This window comes from Melospiza melodia, chromosome 25, assembly GCF_035770615.1.
Source record: "Melospiza melodia melodia isolate bMelMel2 chromosome 25, bMelMel2.pri, whole genome shotgun sequence".
Lineage (NCBI taxonomy): Eukaryota > Metazoa > Chordata > Aves > Passeriformes > Passerellidae > Melospiza > Melospiza melodia.
In genome coordinates, this window is record NC_086218.1 from 9,876,111 (window position 1) to 9,893,319 (window position 17,209).

The following is a 17,209-nucleotide window of genomic DNA, read 5'->3' on the forward strand; positions in this document are numbered from 1 at the left end:
CCAGGAGGAGGGAGGCAGCGTGGGATGGGCAGGGAAGGTGCCCAAGCTGCTCCTGCCTCCCACGGGCGCTTCCCGAGCTCTTCTCCAATAGGACAAGGAGCAAAAACCTGGGAAAAGCCTCCTGTGACCTCAGATCTGACCCCAAATTTGCAATTTTAGTCACCTCCAGAGCCATCTCCAGGAGGAGGGAGGCAGCGTGGGGATGGGCAGGGAAGGTGCCCAAGCTGCTCCTGCCTCCCACGGGCACTTCCCGAGCTCTTCTCCGACCCCACAAGGAACAAAAACCTGGGGAAAGCCTCCTGTGACCTCAAATCTGACCCCAAATTTGCAACTTGCACGTCCGGGAGGCGGGAGGCAGCGCGGGGATGGGCAGGGACCGTGCCCAAGCTGTCGGTGCCTCCCACGGGCGCTTCCCACGGGGATTGTGACTAACGGAGCCATCCCTGGCACAGCTCCGCTGCAGGAGCCTCGGAGCAGCTCCTCCGGAGGGCTTGGAGCCTGCGGGAAAGGGGTTTGTAGGGAGTTTTTAGGTTCAGCAGGATGAAAGTTTTTAAAACGCCATCACGGCCGGGTTAGAAAAGGGTTTTGTGCCACAGGTGGCGAGCTGGGGAGGGAGCGCTGCCACAAAGGGTTAATTCTCCTCGGGAAAGGAGCTGGGGGCGTTTGGGCAGAGCCCTGAGATCCTCCAGGGCTGGAAATGGCAGAGCTCGGGGGATCGGATGATGGGTGGGACACGCTCGGGTGAGGGGGGATAAAGGGGTTGCCAGGGAGATGCCAGGGGACAGCCAGGACTGGGCAGCGACCTTTGGGGACTGGCACAGAGCGGGGTCCGCCCCAAACGGGGCCAGTGCGAGGGGAGGCTGCGGCACCGGGAGGGACAAGGGACAGGGACGGGCTGGGACACACAGGTGAGCAGAGGTGTCACCTCAGAACAGGTGACATCCCAGTGAGGGTGACATCCTAGCAAGGGTGACATCCCAGTGAGGGTGACATCTCAGTGAGGGTGACATCTCAGTGAGAGTGACATCTCAGCACGGGTGTCACCCCAGCATAGGCGACATGCCAGTGAGAGTGACACCCTAGCAAGGGTGACATCCTACCATGGGTGACATCCCAGTGACAGTGACACCCTAGCAAGGGTGACATCCTAACATGGGTGACATCCCAGTGACAGTGACACCCTAGCAAGGGTGACATCCTAACATGGGTGACATCCCAGCGAGAGTGACATCTCATCACAGGTGACATCCCAGCACATGTGACACTGTAGCAAGGGTGACATCCTAACATGGGGTGACGTCCTAACATGGGTGACATCCCAGCACGGGTGTCACCCCAGCATGGGTGACATCCTAACATGGGTGACGTTCCAATGAGAGTGACACCCCGGCACAGGTGACAGCCCAGCATGGGTGACACCCTAGGACAGGTGACACTATAGTGAGAGTGACACCCCAGCACAGGTGACATCCCAGTGAGAGTGACATCCTAGCAAGGGTGACATCCTAACATGGGTGACATTCCAGTGAGAGTAACATCCCAGCACAGGTGGCACCCCAGTGAGAGTGACACCCTAGCAAGGGTGACATCCCAACACGGGTGACATCCCAGCACAGGTGTCATCTCAGCACAGGTGACATCCCGGTGAGAATGACACCCCAGCACAGGTGACAGCCCTCATCTCTGCTCCTGCCCCTCTCCCTGCCAAGGGACCGTGCCCCATCCACCCAGCCGGGTGACAGTGACAGTGACAGTGACAGTGACAGTGGCAGGGCCCATCGCGGGGACACCGCCAGCCGAGAGAGGACCCTGCGGTGGGACCGGTCCCGTTTCTGCCGCCACACCGGCGAGACCCCGGTTCTATGGCGGGCATCCGGTATGGGGACGGCACTTTGAGGCATCGGGGGCGGGATGGGGGCCACGGGGACCGAGAGGACCACGGGGACCGAGGGGATGACGGGGACCTCGGGGATCACGGGGACCTCGGGGACCACGGGCACTGAGGGGACCACGGGGACTGAGGGGATGACGGGGACCGAGGGGATGGAGGGGACCACGGGGATGGAGGGGACCTCGGGGATCACGGAGATCACGGGGACTGAGGGGACCTCGGGGATCGCGGGGACTGAGGGGACCTCGGGGATCACGGGCACCGAGGGGATGGAGAGGACCACGAGGATGACGGGCACCGAGGGAATCAGGGGCACTGAAGGGATCACGGGCACTGAGGGGATCACAGGGATCACGGGCACTGAGGGGATCACGGGCCCTGAGGGCAGCCCCATTCCCGCCGTCCCCCCCCCGCCCTCCGCCGCCGCCGCCGCCGCCCCGCGCGCACCTGCCTCCCGCGGGGAGCCGCGCATGCGGCGCGCACCACCGCGCCCCAGCCCGCGGGGGGGGCCGGCGGCCGGAGCGGGCGTGTTTACACGGGGGCCGAGGGGGGCGGCATCGGCGCTGCCCCCCCCGCTCCCCCCCCCCACCCCGGCACGAATGGTCTCTTCCTCGCGCTCTATTTAATCGCCGCCGCTGCCGCACCGCCGGCTCCGGAGCTGAGGGAGCAGCGGAGAGAGCAGCGCTCGCCGCCCGCGCTGCGGCTCGGTCGCGCCGGCCCCGCGGGCTCCCGCCGCCGCCAGCATGCAGCCCCCCGCCCTCAGCATCCTCCTGCTCATCGCCTGCTTCGGCAGCGCCCGGGGAAACCTCTCCCGCGACGGTGAGTGGCGGCACCGCGAGCGGGCGAAGCTCCCGCCTTATCCCCGCCGCTTATGGCGGGGGATGCGGGGAAGCGAGCGACAGGTGCGGGGAGCGGCGGCGGCGCCGTTATGTGGGTCAGGCAGGTACCGCCCGCCCCGCCCCGCCCGGCCCTCGGGGCCCGCCCCGCCGCCGCCTGCGGGTGCGGCTCCCCGGGCGGCCGGCGGGGCTCAAGGTCACGGCGGCGCCGGTGCTGCCCGTCGTGTCCCCCCACGGCCGCGGCGGAAGGTTCCAGACAGGCCCCGGCGGGCGGCGGCGGCGGCGCTCGGCCCCTCCCGGCGCTGCCCGCGGAGAGGGCGGCGGGAGGGGGGGGGCGCGGATGGAGAATCCCCGGTGCGGCGGAGCCGCCCCGCCGTGAGGGTGCCGGGGCTCGGCGGTGACACACGGAGGGGCGGATGGAGCTCCCGGGGGAGCCCGGTGACATCCGCGCCGCGGCTGGGGCGGCTCCCCGGTGCCTCCGGTGGGAGCCGCCTCCCCGGGATGGGCGGCGGTCCCCGTCCCGCCGGGATGAGCGGGGCTCGCCGCACAAAGAGGGGTTCACCGGCGGCGACGGTCGCGACCGGCGCGGAGCGGGTGTGATTTGTGTCGGGGCTCGCCGCTGGCAGCGCCGCGTCCGCCGTCGCTGCGGGTCCCTGCGGGGCGGCCCCGGTGCCTCGGACCCGCCATCCCTGTCTGGCTGCTGGCGGCTCCGTTTGCCGTGCCGGGAGTCGCCTGTCGTGACAGGAGCGATGCTGCTGCTGCTGCGTGTGTTTGGGTGGGGAGGTGCAGCCGCCGGCCGGGGGCTGGGCTGGAGCCGCCGTGTTGTGATCTGGGGATGCTGGGGCTGGGTTCGGTCTCCATCCACATCCCTGCGCTCCATCGGGAGCAGCGCCGAGGGTCCCGAGGGCTGTGCGGGTGGGAGGTGACACGGTGGGGACAAGGGCTGAGGCCGCAGCCCCCGCGGCTCCCCCGCACCCATCGCTGTTGCTGTCACAGCCTCTGGGGGCTGGTGGCTGCCTTCCCATCCACGAATCCCGGGATTTGTTCTGGTTTTGGCCGCGGTCCTCCCACGGGCGCCCGAAAGAGTCACTTGGGTGTGGGTGATGCTCAGCCCCGGGGTGTGGGGACGTTGTGACAGCCCCAGCGTGGGGATGCTCAGCCTGCGGGGCTGGGGATGGCCGAGCATGCCAGGAAGGGAGGTGGCCGTGACCCAGAGCTGTCCTGGGACAGGACACAGCCCGGATGGTGACACTGCAAGATTTCCTCCTGGGCTGGCCTCTGCTGTGGCCCAGCCCTGGCCATCAGAGCCAGAGTCCAGCAGAGCTGGACAAACAAACCCCCCCAAAAATAAAATCCTTGAGGAGATGGGAGATGCTTGGAAAAGAAGTTGTGTTTTCATGGTTGGTGCCTCATCCTGAGCCATCCCGGCGTGACATCCCCTGCCTGGCACCTGTGCTGGGGAGGGATAGAGCCTCCTCCTTGGAGAACATTCCTCCAGCGCTGTGGATGGCTCTGCTACGAGCATAGCACGGTGTGGAGGAACCCCTGGAAGCCACCCAGGCCCTGCTCCAGCACAAGAGGGCCCTGTCTGAGCTCTTGGCTGCCGTTTGTGCTGCTGTCGGCACATTCGGGTGTGTTTGGGCTGGTGCGTGGTTGTCCTTGTGTGTGAGGATCATTCTCTCTCTGCAGGGTTATTCCACTCGGGAGTTGTGTAACCCTTTTGTTTGGACAGTGCCCTGGGAGGCCACCACGGGGCCGAAACCAGTTGACTTTGGGGTTGTTTTTTCCCTGAGGTACTTTAGGACATGGGGAGGTTTGCAGAGAGGCAGGTTCAGCACTCTGTCCCTGTCCTGCAGGGTGTTTTTGTCTCTCTGGAGGTCTCAGCTTGGCCAGACCACTCAGAAAACCTCCCTCTATCCTGGGGAGATGCCCTGCAACCTCCCAGCCCATGTGAGATGGGATCCCACAGGGTTTTTGTCACCTTCAGCTTCCAAGCAGGTGACACTTGCAAGTCCAAGGCCTTTTGTTTGGACAGTGCCCTGAGAGGCCACCCTGGGGCCAAAACCAGATGATTTTGGGGCTGATTTTTCCCTGAGGCACTGGAGGACATGGGGAGGTTTGCAGAGAGGCAGGTTCAGGGCTCTGTCCCTGTCCTGCAAGTTTTGTCTCTCTGGAGCTGCTGGAGCTCTCAGCTTGGACACACCACTCAGAAAACCTCCCTCTATCCTGGGGAGATGCTCTGCAATCTCCCAGCCCATGTGAGATGGGATCCCACAGGGTTTTTGTCACCTTCAGCCTCTGAACAGGTGAATCTGTAGGTCCAAACCCTTTTGTTTGGACAGTGCCCTGAGAGGCCACCCTGGGGCCAAAACCAGATGATTTGGGGTTGTTTTTTTTTTTTCCCTGAGGTACTTTAGGACATGGGGAGGTTTGCAGAGAGGCAGGTTCAGCGCTCTGTCCCTGTCCTGCAGGTTGGTTTTGTCTCTCTGGAGGTCTCAGCTTGTCCAGACCACTCAGAAAACCTCCCCTCTATCCTGGGGAGATGCCCTGCAGCCTCCCAGCCTGTGTGGGGTGAGGTCCCACAGGGTTTTTGTCACCTTCAGCTTCCAAGCAGGTGACACCTGCAAGTCCAAGCCCTTTTGTTTGGACAGTGCCCTGAGAAGCCACCACAGGGCCAAAACCAGATGATCTGGGACTGATTTTTCCCTGAGGTGCTTTAGGACGTGGTGAGGTTTGCAGAGAGGCAGGTTCAGGGCTCTGTCCCTGTCCTGCAGGGTGGTTTTGTCTCTCTGGAGGTCTCAGCTTGGCCAGACCACTCAGAAAACCTCCCTCTATCCTGGGGAGATGCCCTGCAGCCTCCCAGCCCATGTGAGATGGGATCCCACAGGGTTTTTGTCACCTTCAGCTTCCAAGCAGGTGACACCTGCAGGTCCAAACCCTTTTGTTTGGACAGCGCCCTGGGAGACCACCACGGGGCCAAAACCAGATGATTTGGGGCTGATTTTTCCCTGAGGTACTTTAGGACATGGGGAGGTTTGCAGAGAGGCAGGTTCAGCACTCTGTCCCTGTCCTGCAGGGTGGTTTTGTCTCTCTGGAGGTCTCAGCTTGGCCAGACCACTCAGAAAACCTCCCTCTATCCTGGGGAGATGCCCTGCAGCCTCCCAGCCTGTGTGGGTGAGGTCCCACAGGGTTTTTGTCACCTCCATCCTCTGAACAGGTGACATCTGTAGATCCAAACCCTTTTGTTTGGACAACACCCTGAGAAGCCACCACAGGGCCAAAACCAGGTGATTTTGGGGCTGATTTTCCCCCTGAGGCACTGGAGGACATGGGGAGGTTTGCAGAGAGGCAGGTTCAGCACTCTGTCCCTGTCCTGCAGGGTTTTTTTTTTTCTCTCTGGAGGTCTCAGCTTGGCCAGACCACTCAGAAAACCTCTCTCTATCCTGGGGAGATGCCCTGCAGCCTCCCAGCCTGTGCGGGGTGAGGTCCCACATGGTTTTTTTACCACCTCCAACCTTTGAACAGGTCCTGCTGGAATGTTGGAGAGCCCAGCACTGTCTGGAGCAGCAGAATTCTTTCCAGGGTGCTTTTCCCCAAGGAATGTGTGGATTGCCCCGTCCCCAGTGCCACTAGGGCTCTGCCATATGCTCCCAGTGCCTGTGCCAGCAGCAGCCCTTGGCTCCAGAGCTGAGGGAGCACTGACAGCCCTGGAGAGGCACGAAAGGGAAGGGAGGGCGACCTCTCTGCATCACTCACTACCCGCTCGGCCTGATTTTGGATGACTTGGATCAGCTGCCTGGGGGAAAAGGAGCTGTTCCAGGGCTGGGATCAGTGCTGAGCCCCAGGGGAGGGAGCAGAGCATCCCTGTGCAGGCTGGAGAGCACGGAATCCACCACTCAGCTGTCTGGCACAACGCGTTAGGCTCAACAGGCAAGGCTGGCTTTTAGGACAAAGCCTGGGATCAGGCTCTGTGGAGGTGCCCAGACGGTGAGGGATGTGCTGGCACCGCTGCCAGGACAGGAATTCTGCCTCTGGCCTGCCAACGCTGTAGGATTTGGCATGGCCAAACCTCTGCTTGTGCTGTTTGCTGCGAGGAGAAATCCCAAAGGGATGGGGCGACGCTGCTGGAACCCGAGCTGAGCATCCCGCGGTCCCACCCTCCTCTGGAGGGGAAAAACGCCCCGTTTGCCCAGGATTCCCTGCCTTGGGAGGTCTCCTGCCTGCAGAATTCTGCCTCTTCCCCCTGTGCCTGACGCTGTCACCTCTCCAGGGGTGTTGGAAGCGCCGGAGGAACCGGAGGCGGCGGCATCTGGGGAGTGTCCCGGGCGCTGGCACGGCGGCCGCGCAGGCAGATGGAGGGAGCTGCAGCAGAGCTGCTCCTGTTTGTTTTCTCTGCTTCCCAACCTCGTTCTGTGCCAATCCAGGGTGTCTCTCGCAGGAGAGGAGTGGGGCAGGGTCTGGTTGCGTGTCCAAGGTGGGTTTTGGTGGTGGTGCCAGCTGGGAGATTGGTGGGCTCTGCTTGTTCTGCTGTGCCAGTGTCGGGCCTGGCAGCCCCTGCCCAGCCCTGGTCTCCACCTGAGCTGCTTTTCTAGCCTTGGCTGTGCAGGCCCCCCCAGAGAGAGCTGGTTGTGCACAGATTGAGTGGAGTCCTCGTTGCTCTGGCTCTTCAGTGGGCCCTGGAAGGTGCTGCCAGCTCTGTGACACCCCCACAGTCAGATGGATCTGCTCCTCCTCCTCCTCTCTCAGTTACTGGGTCAGCTCAGCTTGAACCATCTGGTCCAGTTCTGGCCCCTCTGCTCTTGGCCGGGCACCATCAGCCGAGACCAGCAGAGCCTTCATCGGGTGGTGATGGAGGAAGGGGTGGCAGTGACCTCCGTGCGCTGCCCCATCTCCTCCGCCCGCCTGTGAGAGGCTGAGATTCTCCATCCTCCTCCCAGAGAGCTCCTCTTCCTCCCGGTGCTATCCCTGGGGGTAGGAGGACGAGGAGCAGAGGCAGGAACTTTAATCTGAGCAGCACCGAGGCAGACAACCCAAAGGCAGCCCGAGGGAGGCGGGGAAGGCGAGGCTGAGAGCGGGGATGTGCGGAACCATTCCAGGGATGCGGCCGAGGGCGCGGGGACCGCGGGCAGTGCTGGATGCTGCGGCTCCCCGGTGTCCGGAGGGTGACAGGCATGGCAGGAACAGCATTTCCATGAGTTTGGCTGGGAAATTGTTGCGTTGTGATCTCGGGGTTTAGCTCAGAACCTCGGGTCCCTCCCTTGATAATTCCCTGCCAGGTTTATCAATCATTTCTCCTTTCCCCTCCCAGCGCTGTCTGTCAGCACTGGAATTCCAGAAGAGCAGGGAGTGATTGGCACATTCAAACCCCTGGGGGGGCATTGGGCCATCCAGGTGTCCTTTGTCCCTTTGTCCCTGCTTGGTGGCTCCCTGCCCCTTCCCTGGGGTTAAAGGAGCAGCAACCACGGCCTCAGGGAGTTCTGTTGGAGCTGGTGCTGCACTCAGAGAATAAAGCTCTGGATCCCAACCCTCCATCAGAACGGACTCCTTTCCTTCACCATCACCTTAAAGCTTCTCCAGCAGAGATAAACCTGAGGAGCAGCCCCTGTTATGGGGGGAAGCTCCATCCCAGCACCACCAGAGCTCCTGCAGGCCTGGAATTGTCTCCATGCATCCAACTGCAGCACCCAGCCAGCCCAAAGTGTCTGTGGGGTGAAACACCACAAATCCAACCAGCCAAAAGTGTCTGTGGGGTGAAACACCACAAATCCAGCCAGCCCAGAGTGTCTGTGGGGTGAAACACCACAAATCCAACCAGCCCAAAGTGTCTGTGGGGTGAAACACCACACACCTAGCCAGGCAAAAGTGTCTGTGGGGTGAAACACCACACACCCAGCCAGCCAAAAGTGTCTGTGGGTGAAACACCACAAATCCAACCAGCCAAAAGTGTCTGTGGGGTGAAACACCACACACCCACAGCCCAAAGTGTCTCTGGGGTAAAACACCACAGTTGCCCCTACTTGGTTCAGCAGCAAGGGCCAGACAAGCTCAGGCACGTCCCCTCCTCCGGTTATATTTGTAAATATTCCAGCAGGAAACAGCAGATCTGTGTCCCTGCAGCGTCCCGGGAGCTGCCCCGTCCTCGGGTGATGCTCCAGGCGGTGCTTGAGCTGCAGATGTTTCTGCTCAGGCTCCAAACACCTCAAACGCTGTTTGTTGGCAAGCTCAGCTTTTTCCAGGCTGTTGCTTTCAGGCTGGGATTTGCAGGGAAATGAGTCCTGACGCTGCTGGGCTCAGTGGGCAGGGGGAGCAGCAGATCCCTGGGCTGGGGGCTGCTCTGGGGGACAGGAATTGCTGGGACCCCCAAACGCTGGGGAGATGTTTCCAGAGGTTCTCACATTCCCAAGGAGCTCCAGGAGAGTTTGGACGAGGTGCCCAGGCCCAAGTTGGGATTGTTGGGGTGTCTGTGGGTTCTTTGCCACTCTGACCATTCCAGGATTGAATTTTTGGCCGGTCAGGAGGAGGGATTGACTGTGCTGTCCCCCAGGAGAGGAGCAGAGCTGCCAGGGCTTCCCCACCCCTCAGTTCTGTTATTAAAAACAAAGAAATTATTAGGATTTATTTTTTATTATTATTATAAGTTATCAATTTATTATGTTTAATATTTATATATTTTTATATTTATATATTATATAAATATATATAAAGATATAAATATTCTATATATTTTATAATATATAAATATATATTTTATAATATATAGATATTATATATTCGTATATAAATATATAATATATAAAATATATATTATATATATAATATGTATAATATAATACATATAATATATATTATATATTATATATATTATGTATATTATATATTATATCTATTATATACTGTATATATTGTATATATTATACATATAAATTATATAATTTATATAATTCGTTTATAATATATATAATATATTATATATATAATATGTAATATATATTATGTATATTATATATTATATCTATTATATATTGTATGTATTGTATATATTATATATAAATTATATCATTTATATATTTATATAAATATATATAATATATATTATATATATTATCTATTTTATTTAAATTATATTATCATATTAAAAGTATAAAATATAATAATATAATGTATAAAATAAAATAATATATGAATAGATATTAAATATATAAAATAATATATAAATCTATAAATGAATATAATATATATTAAATATATAAAATAATTAATATAATATAAAAAATAAGGATATTAAAACCAAATCTCCTCTTACACAACCCCGTGCGGTTAATCCTGGGACACTTGGGGTGACACTGGCACTGAGGTGGCACAAACCTCGTGCCAGGGCACCCAGCTGGGCTGTGCCACCTCGTTGGGCAGGGAGATCCTTAAAACAGAACTGTCAGAGCACCGAGCCGGTTCCCTTGGCAACACTCATGTTGGGAGATTGGCCTTAGGGTAGGAGCTAAAAACCCACTCAGAAATTGGAGTTCTGAGCTCTGGGCTGCCACGCTGGGGGAGGGTGCTGCCACAGGGGTCACCCTGCCATGTGCCCCTGAAATTTGGGGGGAATTCTCTCGTTTTGGGGTCCCTCGGGGAGCTGTGATAGCAGAAAATTCTGTTAGAGGGATTTGTGGTGGCCCAGAACTGGGATTTCCATCTGCTCTGCCCCCTCTCACCACTCAGGTTGTGGGTGGTGGCACAGGGGTCACCCTGCTTGGGCCCTCAGATTTTGGGGGGAATTCTCTCATTTTGGGGTCCCTCAGGGAGCTGTGATAGCAGGAACTTCTGTTAGAGGGATTTGTGGTGGCACAGAATTGGGAATTTTCCTCTGCTCTGCCTCTCTCAGCACTCAGGGTTTGGATGCTGGCACAGGGGTCACCCTGCTCTGTGCCCTCAGATTTTGGGGGAATTCTCTCATTTTGGGGTCCCTCAGGGAGCTGTGATAGCAGGAACTTCTGTTAGAGGGATTTGTGGTGGCCCAGAACTGGGATTTCCATCTGCTCTGCCCCCTCTCACCACTCAGGTTGTGGGTGGTGGCACAGGGGTCACCCTGCTCTGTGCCCTCAGATTTTGGGGGGAATTCTCTCCTTTTGGGGTCCCTCAGGGAGCTGTGATAGCAGGAAACGCTGTCAGGGGGGTTTGTGGTGGCACAGAACTGGGGTTTCCCTCTGCTCTGCCCCTTTTCAGTTCTCAGCTGGCACAGGGGTCACCCTGCTCTGTGCCCTCAGATTTTGGGGGAATTCTCTCCTTTTGGGGTCCCTCAGGGAGCTGTGATGGCAGGAAATTCTGTTAGAGGGATTTGTGGTGGCACAGATTTGGGATTTTTTTTCTCTGCTCTGCCCCCTCTCAGTATTCAGGGTTTGGATGCTGGCACAGGGGTCACCCTGCTCTGTACCCCAGGATTTTGGGGGAATTTTCTGCTTTTGGGGTCCCTCGGGGAGCTGTGACACTCGGTTTAATGTGGGGAAGTGTGAAGCTCCTGGATTCAGGGAATGCTCATTTATGGTGAAATCCTCTGAAATTTGGGGTTTGGGAGTTTCATGTGTGAAGCTGCATTCTCTTGCTGTTCCCCTTCTCAGAAATGCTCATTTTCAGGGAAATCCTCTGAAATTTGGAGTTTGGGGTGAAGATATTTCATGTGGGAAGCATTCTCTTGCTGTGCCCCTTCTCAGAAATGCTCGTTTATGGAGAAATCCTCTGGAATTTGGGAGTTTGGGGGTTTAATATGAGAAACTGCATTCTCTTGCTGTTGCCCTTCTCAGAAATGCCCATTTATAGGGAAATCCTCTGAAATTTGGGATTTGTGGGAAGATGTGAAGCCCCTGGGGTCACGAGGAATGAGATCCCATTCCCTGCTGGAACTTCAGGATCCCCCCTGAACCTCGGGATCTCATAGCTGAGCTGGGAGCACACCCAGGGCTGTGTTTTTTTCCCACTTTTAGGGAATATTTCCATTCCTGTGCCAGCCCCTGGCACCCTGGCATCAATCCCTTCACCCTGTGGGAGCTGCCAGAAGGAATTGAGGCACCATTTTGGAGTTTCTGCGTGGATTTTATCCCCGTGAGGAGAACAGGAACACCCTGAATTCTGCAGCTCCTTCATCCTGCCTGTACCCAGAGCCAGGTGACACCACACAGGGATGTCCTAAATGCTGAAAATTTCAACTTTCTGACCTCAAAATGAACTCTGCATTTTACCTAACCCCTGTCCTGGATCTGCCTAGATCCTTCCCACCTTCACCTTTGGCTCTGAGCATCTTCTCCCTGCCTGGATCTGCATTTTGGGGACAGCCTGGATGGATCCCAAGGGACATTTGGATGCCACTGGACTGGGGAAGGAACCAGCCCTGGAGCTGCAGGAGCAGATGCACCCAAACAGGAGCAGGTTTCCCTCTCTCCTGGCAAATCTGGAGCTGCTCAGCTGCCTGGAATTTGTGCTCTGGATATTCCAGACTGTGGATTCGCACCCTGCGAAAATCAGCCTGCAAAGGGATGTGCGCAGCAGATGTCTGAGGTTTGCTGATCTGTGAGTTCAAAATTCCCTCCCTGCCAGGGCTGATTCCTGCAAGAATCCACCAAAAGTTTAAAATTCTCACTCTGCCAGGGCTGATTCCTTCATGGATCCACAAAAGTTGAAAATTCCCTCCCTTCCAGGGCTGATTCCTTCATGGATCCATGAGAATTCGAAATTCCCTCCCTGCCAGGACTGATTCCTATATGGCTCCACAAAAATTAAAATTTCCCACCCTGTTCCTGCAAAGATCCACAGGAATTCAAAATTCTCTCCCTGCCAGGGCTGATTCCTGCATGGATCCATGAGAATTCAAAATTCCCACCCTGTTCCTGCCTGGATCCACAAAAGTTCAAAATTTCCTCTCTGCTTGGGATGATTCCTTCATGGATCCATGAGAATTCAAAATTCCCTCCCTGCCAGGGCTGATTCCTGCAAGGATCCACAAAAGTTCAAAATTTCCTTCCTGCCAGGGCTGATTCCTGCCTGGATCTACAGAAATTCAAAATTCCCTCTCTGCTTGGGCTGATTCCTGCCTGGATCCATGAGAATTCAAAATTCCCACCCTGTTTCTGCCTGGATCAACAAGAATTCAAAATTCCCACCCTGCCAGGGCTGATTCCTGCCTGGATCCACAAAAGTTCCAAATTCCCACCCTGTTCCTGCCTGGACACACAGAAATTCAGAATTCCCTCCCTTCCAGGGCTGATTCCTGCAAGAATCCACGCAGGAAAAGTGGGGATGGAGCTGAGGAGGGAATTCCTGGAACATAAAATCCTTGAAGAGGAGAAAAAGGAGCTTTGGAAAACATCTGTGCCCAAGGGATGAATTGAATCTTTGTGATGATGAACACAGAGTAAATTGGAAAGAAAAAGGGGAATGAGGAGGGGTATTTTTTTTTGGGAAAGAAGGAGGGGAATTTTGGGAAAGAAGGAGGGGAATGAGAAATGTTGTTCTGGGAAAGAAGCAGAGAAATGAGATATGTTTTCTGGGAAAGAAAGAGGGAAATGAGAAGGGTTTTTTTTGGGAAAGAAGTAGAGAAATGAGAAATGTTTTTCTGCCAAAGAAGGAGGGAAATGAGAAGGAATTTTTTTAAAAAGAAGGAGGGAAATTTTGGGAAAGAAGGAGGGAAATAAGAAATGGTTTTTTTTGAAAATGAGGGAGGGAAATGAAAAGGATTTTTTGGGGAAAGAAGTAGGGAAATGAGAAGGAATTTTTTAAAAAAGAAAGAGGGAAATTTTGGGAAAGAAAGTGGGAAATAAGAAATGGGTTTTTTTGAGAATGAAGGAGGGAAATGAGAAACATTTTTGGGCCATGACTGTGAACCAGAGGCGTTGGAGGGCTTGGAGCAGTGGGTGGTTTTCCCTGGGGTTATTTCTGCTCCAGAGATGCTTTCCCAGCCTGGAAAAAAGGGAGGACATTCCTTGGAAATGCTCCTGCTCCAGTCTCGTCCTGCACATCTGCTGGGCTCTTCCCAGCCTCTGTCCCTGCGTCCTGAGGGTGAAATCAAACATTTCATTATTGATCTCTAGCAGTGAAGCTGCTCCGGGCAGGCAGCTCCGTGCCTGTGGTGCACAATTCCTGGGATGCAGAAAATCAATTTTTTCCTGCTTGGGAGCATCGTGGGGCTGGAGAGATTTGGGGACAGTCATTGCTGGATGGGGACACTCATTTTTGGATGGGGACAATCGTTTCTGGATGGGGACACTCATTTTTGGATGGGGACATTCATGGCTTGTTGGTGACAGTCATTTTTGGATGGGGACAGTCTTTTCTGGATGGGGACAGTCACTGCTGGATGGGGACAGTAATTTTTGGATGGGGACACTCACTGCTGGATGGGGACAGTCATTGCTGGGTTGGGACAATCCCTGCTGCATGGGACTGTCATTTTTGGATGGGGACAGTAATTTTTGGATGGGGACAATCGTTTCTGGGTGGGGACAATGGGGACATTCATGGCTTGTTGGTGACCGTCTTTTCTGGATGGGACAGTCACTGCTGGATGGGCACAGTAATTTTTGGATGGGGACACTCTTAGCTGAATGGGGACAGTAATTTTTGGATGGGGACAGCCACTACAGGATGGGGACAGTCATTTTTGGATGGGGACACTCACTGCTGGATGGGGACAGTCATTGCTGGGTTGGGACAATCCCTGCTCTATGGGACAGTCCCTGTTGGATGGGGACAGTCACCACTGGATGGGGACACTCATTGCTCGGTTGGGACAATCCCTGCTGCATGGGACTGTCATTTTTGGATGGGGACAGTAATTTTTGGATGGGGACAGTCCCTGTTGGATGGGGACACTCATTGCTGAATGGGGACATTCATGGCTTGTTGGTGACAGTCATTTTTGGATGGGGACAGTCTTTTCTGGGTGGGGACAGTCACTGCTGGATGGGGACAGTAATTTTTGGATGGGGACAGTCCCTGTTGTGTGGGGACACTCATGGCTGGATGGGGACAGTCATGGCTGGATGGGGACATTCACTGTTGGATGGGGACAGTCATTTTTGGATGGGGACAATAATTTTTGAACGGGACAGTCATTTTTGGATGAGGACACTCATTACTGTATGGGACACTCCTTGCTGGATGGGGACACTAATTTCTGGGTGGGGACAGTAATTTTTTTGATAGGGACCCTCATTTTTGAATGGGGACCCTTCTTGCTGGATGGGGACACTCCTTGTTGGATGGGGACACTAATTTCTGGGTGGGGACCCTTCTTGTTGGATGGAGACACTCCTTGTTGGATGGGGACATTTATGGCTGGTTGGTGACATTCATTTTTGGATGGGGACACTCATGGCTGCATGGACACCTGTGAGTGTCCCTGTCCCCCTCCCACTGCCACCCCTAAGGGCAAGGACATGCTCCTGTCCCTCCCCAGGCTGTTCCTTCATCTCCTCCTCCTCCTCCTCTCCTTCCTCCCTGGGAGCAGCCAAGGGCAGGGAGAGCAGCTCCAGGATCAGATCACCCCCCCAGCCCAAGGACAGCTATTTTTATTTTTAATTTTTTATTTTTATTTTTATTTTTATTTTTGGGAAGCTGCAGGGACAGGGACAAGGGGGACATGGCACGATCCCCATGCCCAGCAAATGGAAACACCTGAATTTCCTCCTTTGCCACACTCAAGGTGAAAAGAAATTTATCCTTGTGCTCCCATCAAAAACTCCTCAATAAATAAGTAAATAAACAAATAAATAAATAAATAAATAAATAAATAAACATTTATATAAGTGTATATATATATATATACACTTGTATATATATACTTATATATATTGTATGTATAGTATACATAGATAGTATATATACTTAAATATATAATATATATATAGTATATATATTATATATATAATATATATATAAAAGTATATATACTATATATATACTTATATACTATATATAAGTATATATATATAGTATATATACTTATATACATATGCTATATATATAAGTATATATATACTATATATATAAGTATATATATACTATATATACTTATATATATACTTGCATATATATATTTATATATAATATATATAAGTTTAAATATATGTAAGTATATTTATATATAAAATATATATAAGTATATCTATAAATAAATATATAAATATATACAAATATATATAAAAATAAAATTATCGAAATATCTAGAAATATAAATATGAATATATAAATAAAATATCTATAAAATATCTATTAATATATAAAGTATTAAAAATGCAATAATAAAAATAAATTCGAATAATAAAAATGACTAATTTCGTAAATAATAGAAATAAAAAATTACAAAATTTTATAACAAAATACAATTTCAAAATTAAGAGAAATAATTTCATAAATAAGAATATAATAGAAATAACAAAATATAAAATATCATTCTAATAAATGAATAAAAATAATAATGAATAAATCCAAATCAATCCCAGCCTGCAGCACCAGCCTGTCCCCAGCCCAGGGGTCTCAGAGCAGGGACTGTCCCCTGGTGCCACCCCAGAGCAGCCCAGGCTGGGCAGGGCTGGCACCACGAGCTGTGCCAGGTGCTGCACGCCGGGAGCATCCGCCCTGCCCGTGCCAGCCCAGGCTGTGCCACCTGCCAGGGCTGGCACTGTCCCCTGGCCTGGCGGCTGCAGGGACCCCTCAGGGCACCCTCCAGCCCCTGCTCTGGGACATGGAGGAGCGATCTTCTGGGGAAATATGTTTTTAAAATCTTTATTTTATATATATGATATATAAAATTTATATATATATATATATATATATATATATATATAATACATAGATATAGATATATAGATATTTAATATATATTCTATATTATATATTGAATATTTTCTTTGTATCATATAGACTATTATATAAATATATTATATAATATATATTTCTGATTTTAATATATTTTAATATTATACAGATATGTTATATGCTATATATATTAAATCTATTATGTATTTTAATATATATTTTATTTACATTATAATATATTATATATTTTTATATATTTATATTTATTTATAAAAATATATATTTTATATGTATATTTTATATATACATGTGCATTCTCTATATTTCTCTTTTTATATATGTGATATACATTATAATATTTTATACATATTTATATTTATTAATATAAATATATTTTATATGTATATTTTATATACATGCATATACATTTATTTTATATTTCCCTTTTGATATATATGATATACATTATAATATTTTATATATATTTGTATTTATTAATATAAATATATATTACATATATTATATATATACATATACATTTTATATATATTTCTCTTTTAATATATTTATATATATGTTATATTTTTGAACACCATTTTGGTATTCTGCGAGTCCCTCCCTGAGCAGGATTTCCAGAGAAGCCTCAAACTGGGATTGACCCTTCATCTTCATCCCCAAT

At 51.8% G+C, this 17,209-nt stretch overlaps 1 protein-coding gene across 2 annotated transcripts in view; it reads left to right on the plus strand.

Moving 5' to 3' along the window:
• Positions 1-2,584: 2,584 nt before the first annotated feature.
• Positions 2,585-17,209, plus strand: part of CADM3 (cell adhesion molecule 3) — a 29,470-nt gene continuing 14,845 nt past the window's right edge. Inside the window, exon 1 of one of the 2 annotated variants that reach the window (XM_063176571.1) lies at positions 2,585-2,710. In XM_063176571.1, coding sequence (XP_063032641.1) covers positions 2,635-2,710 — 76 coding nt within the window. In that variant the 5' untranslated portion in view covers positions 2,585-2,634. The remainder of the gene's footprint in view (positions 2,711-17,209) is intronic. The other variant, XM_063176572.1, reaches the window with a different exon arrangement.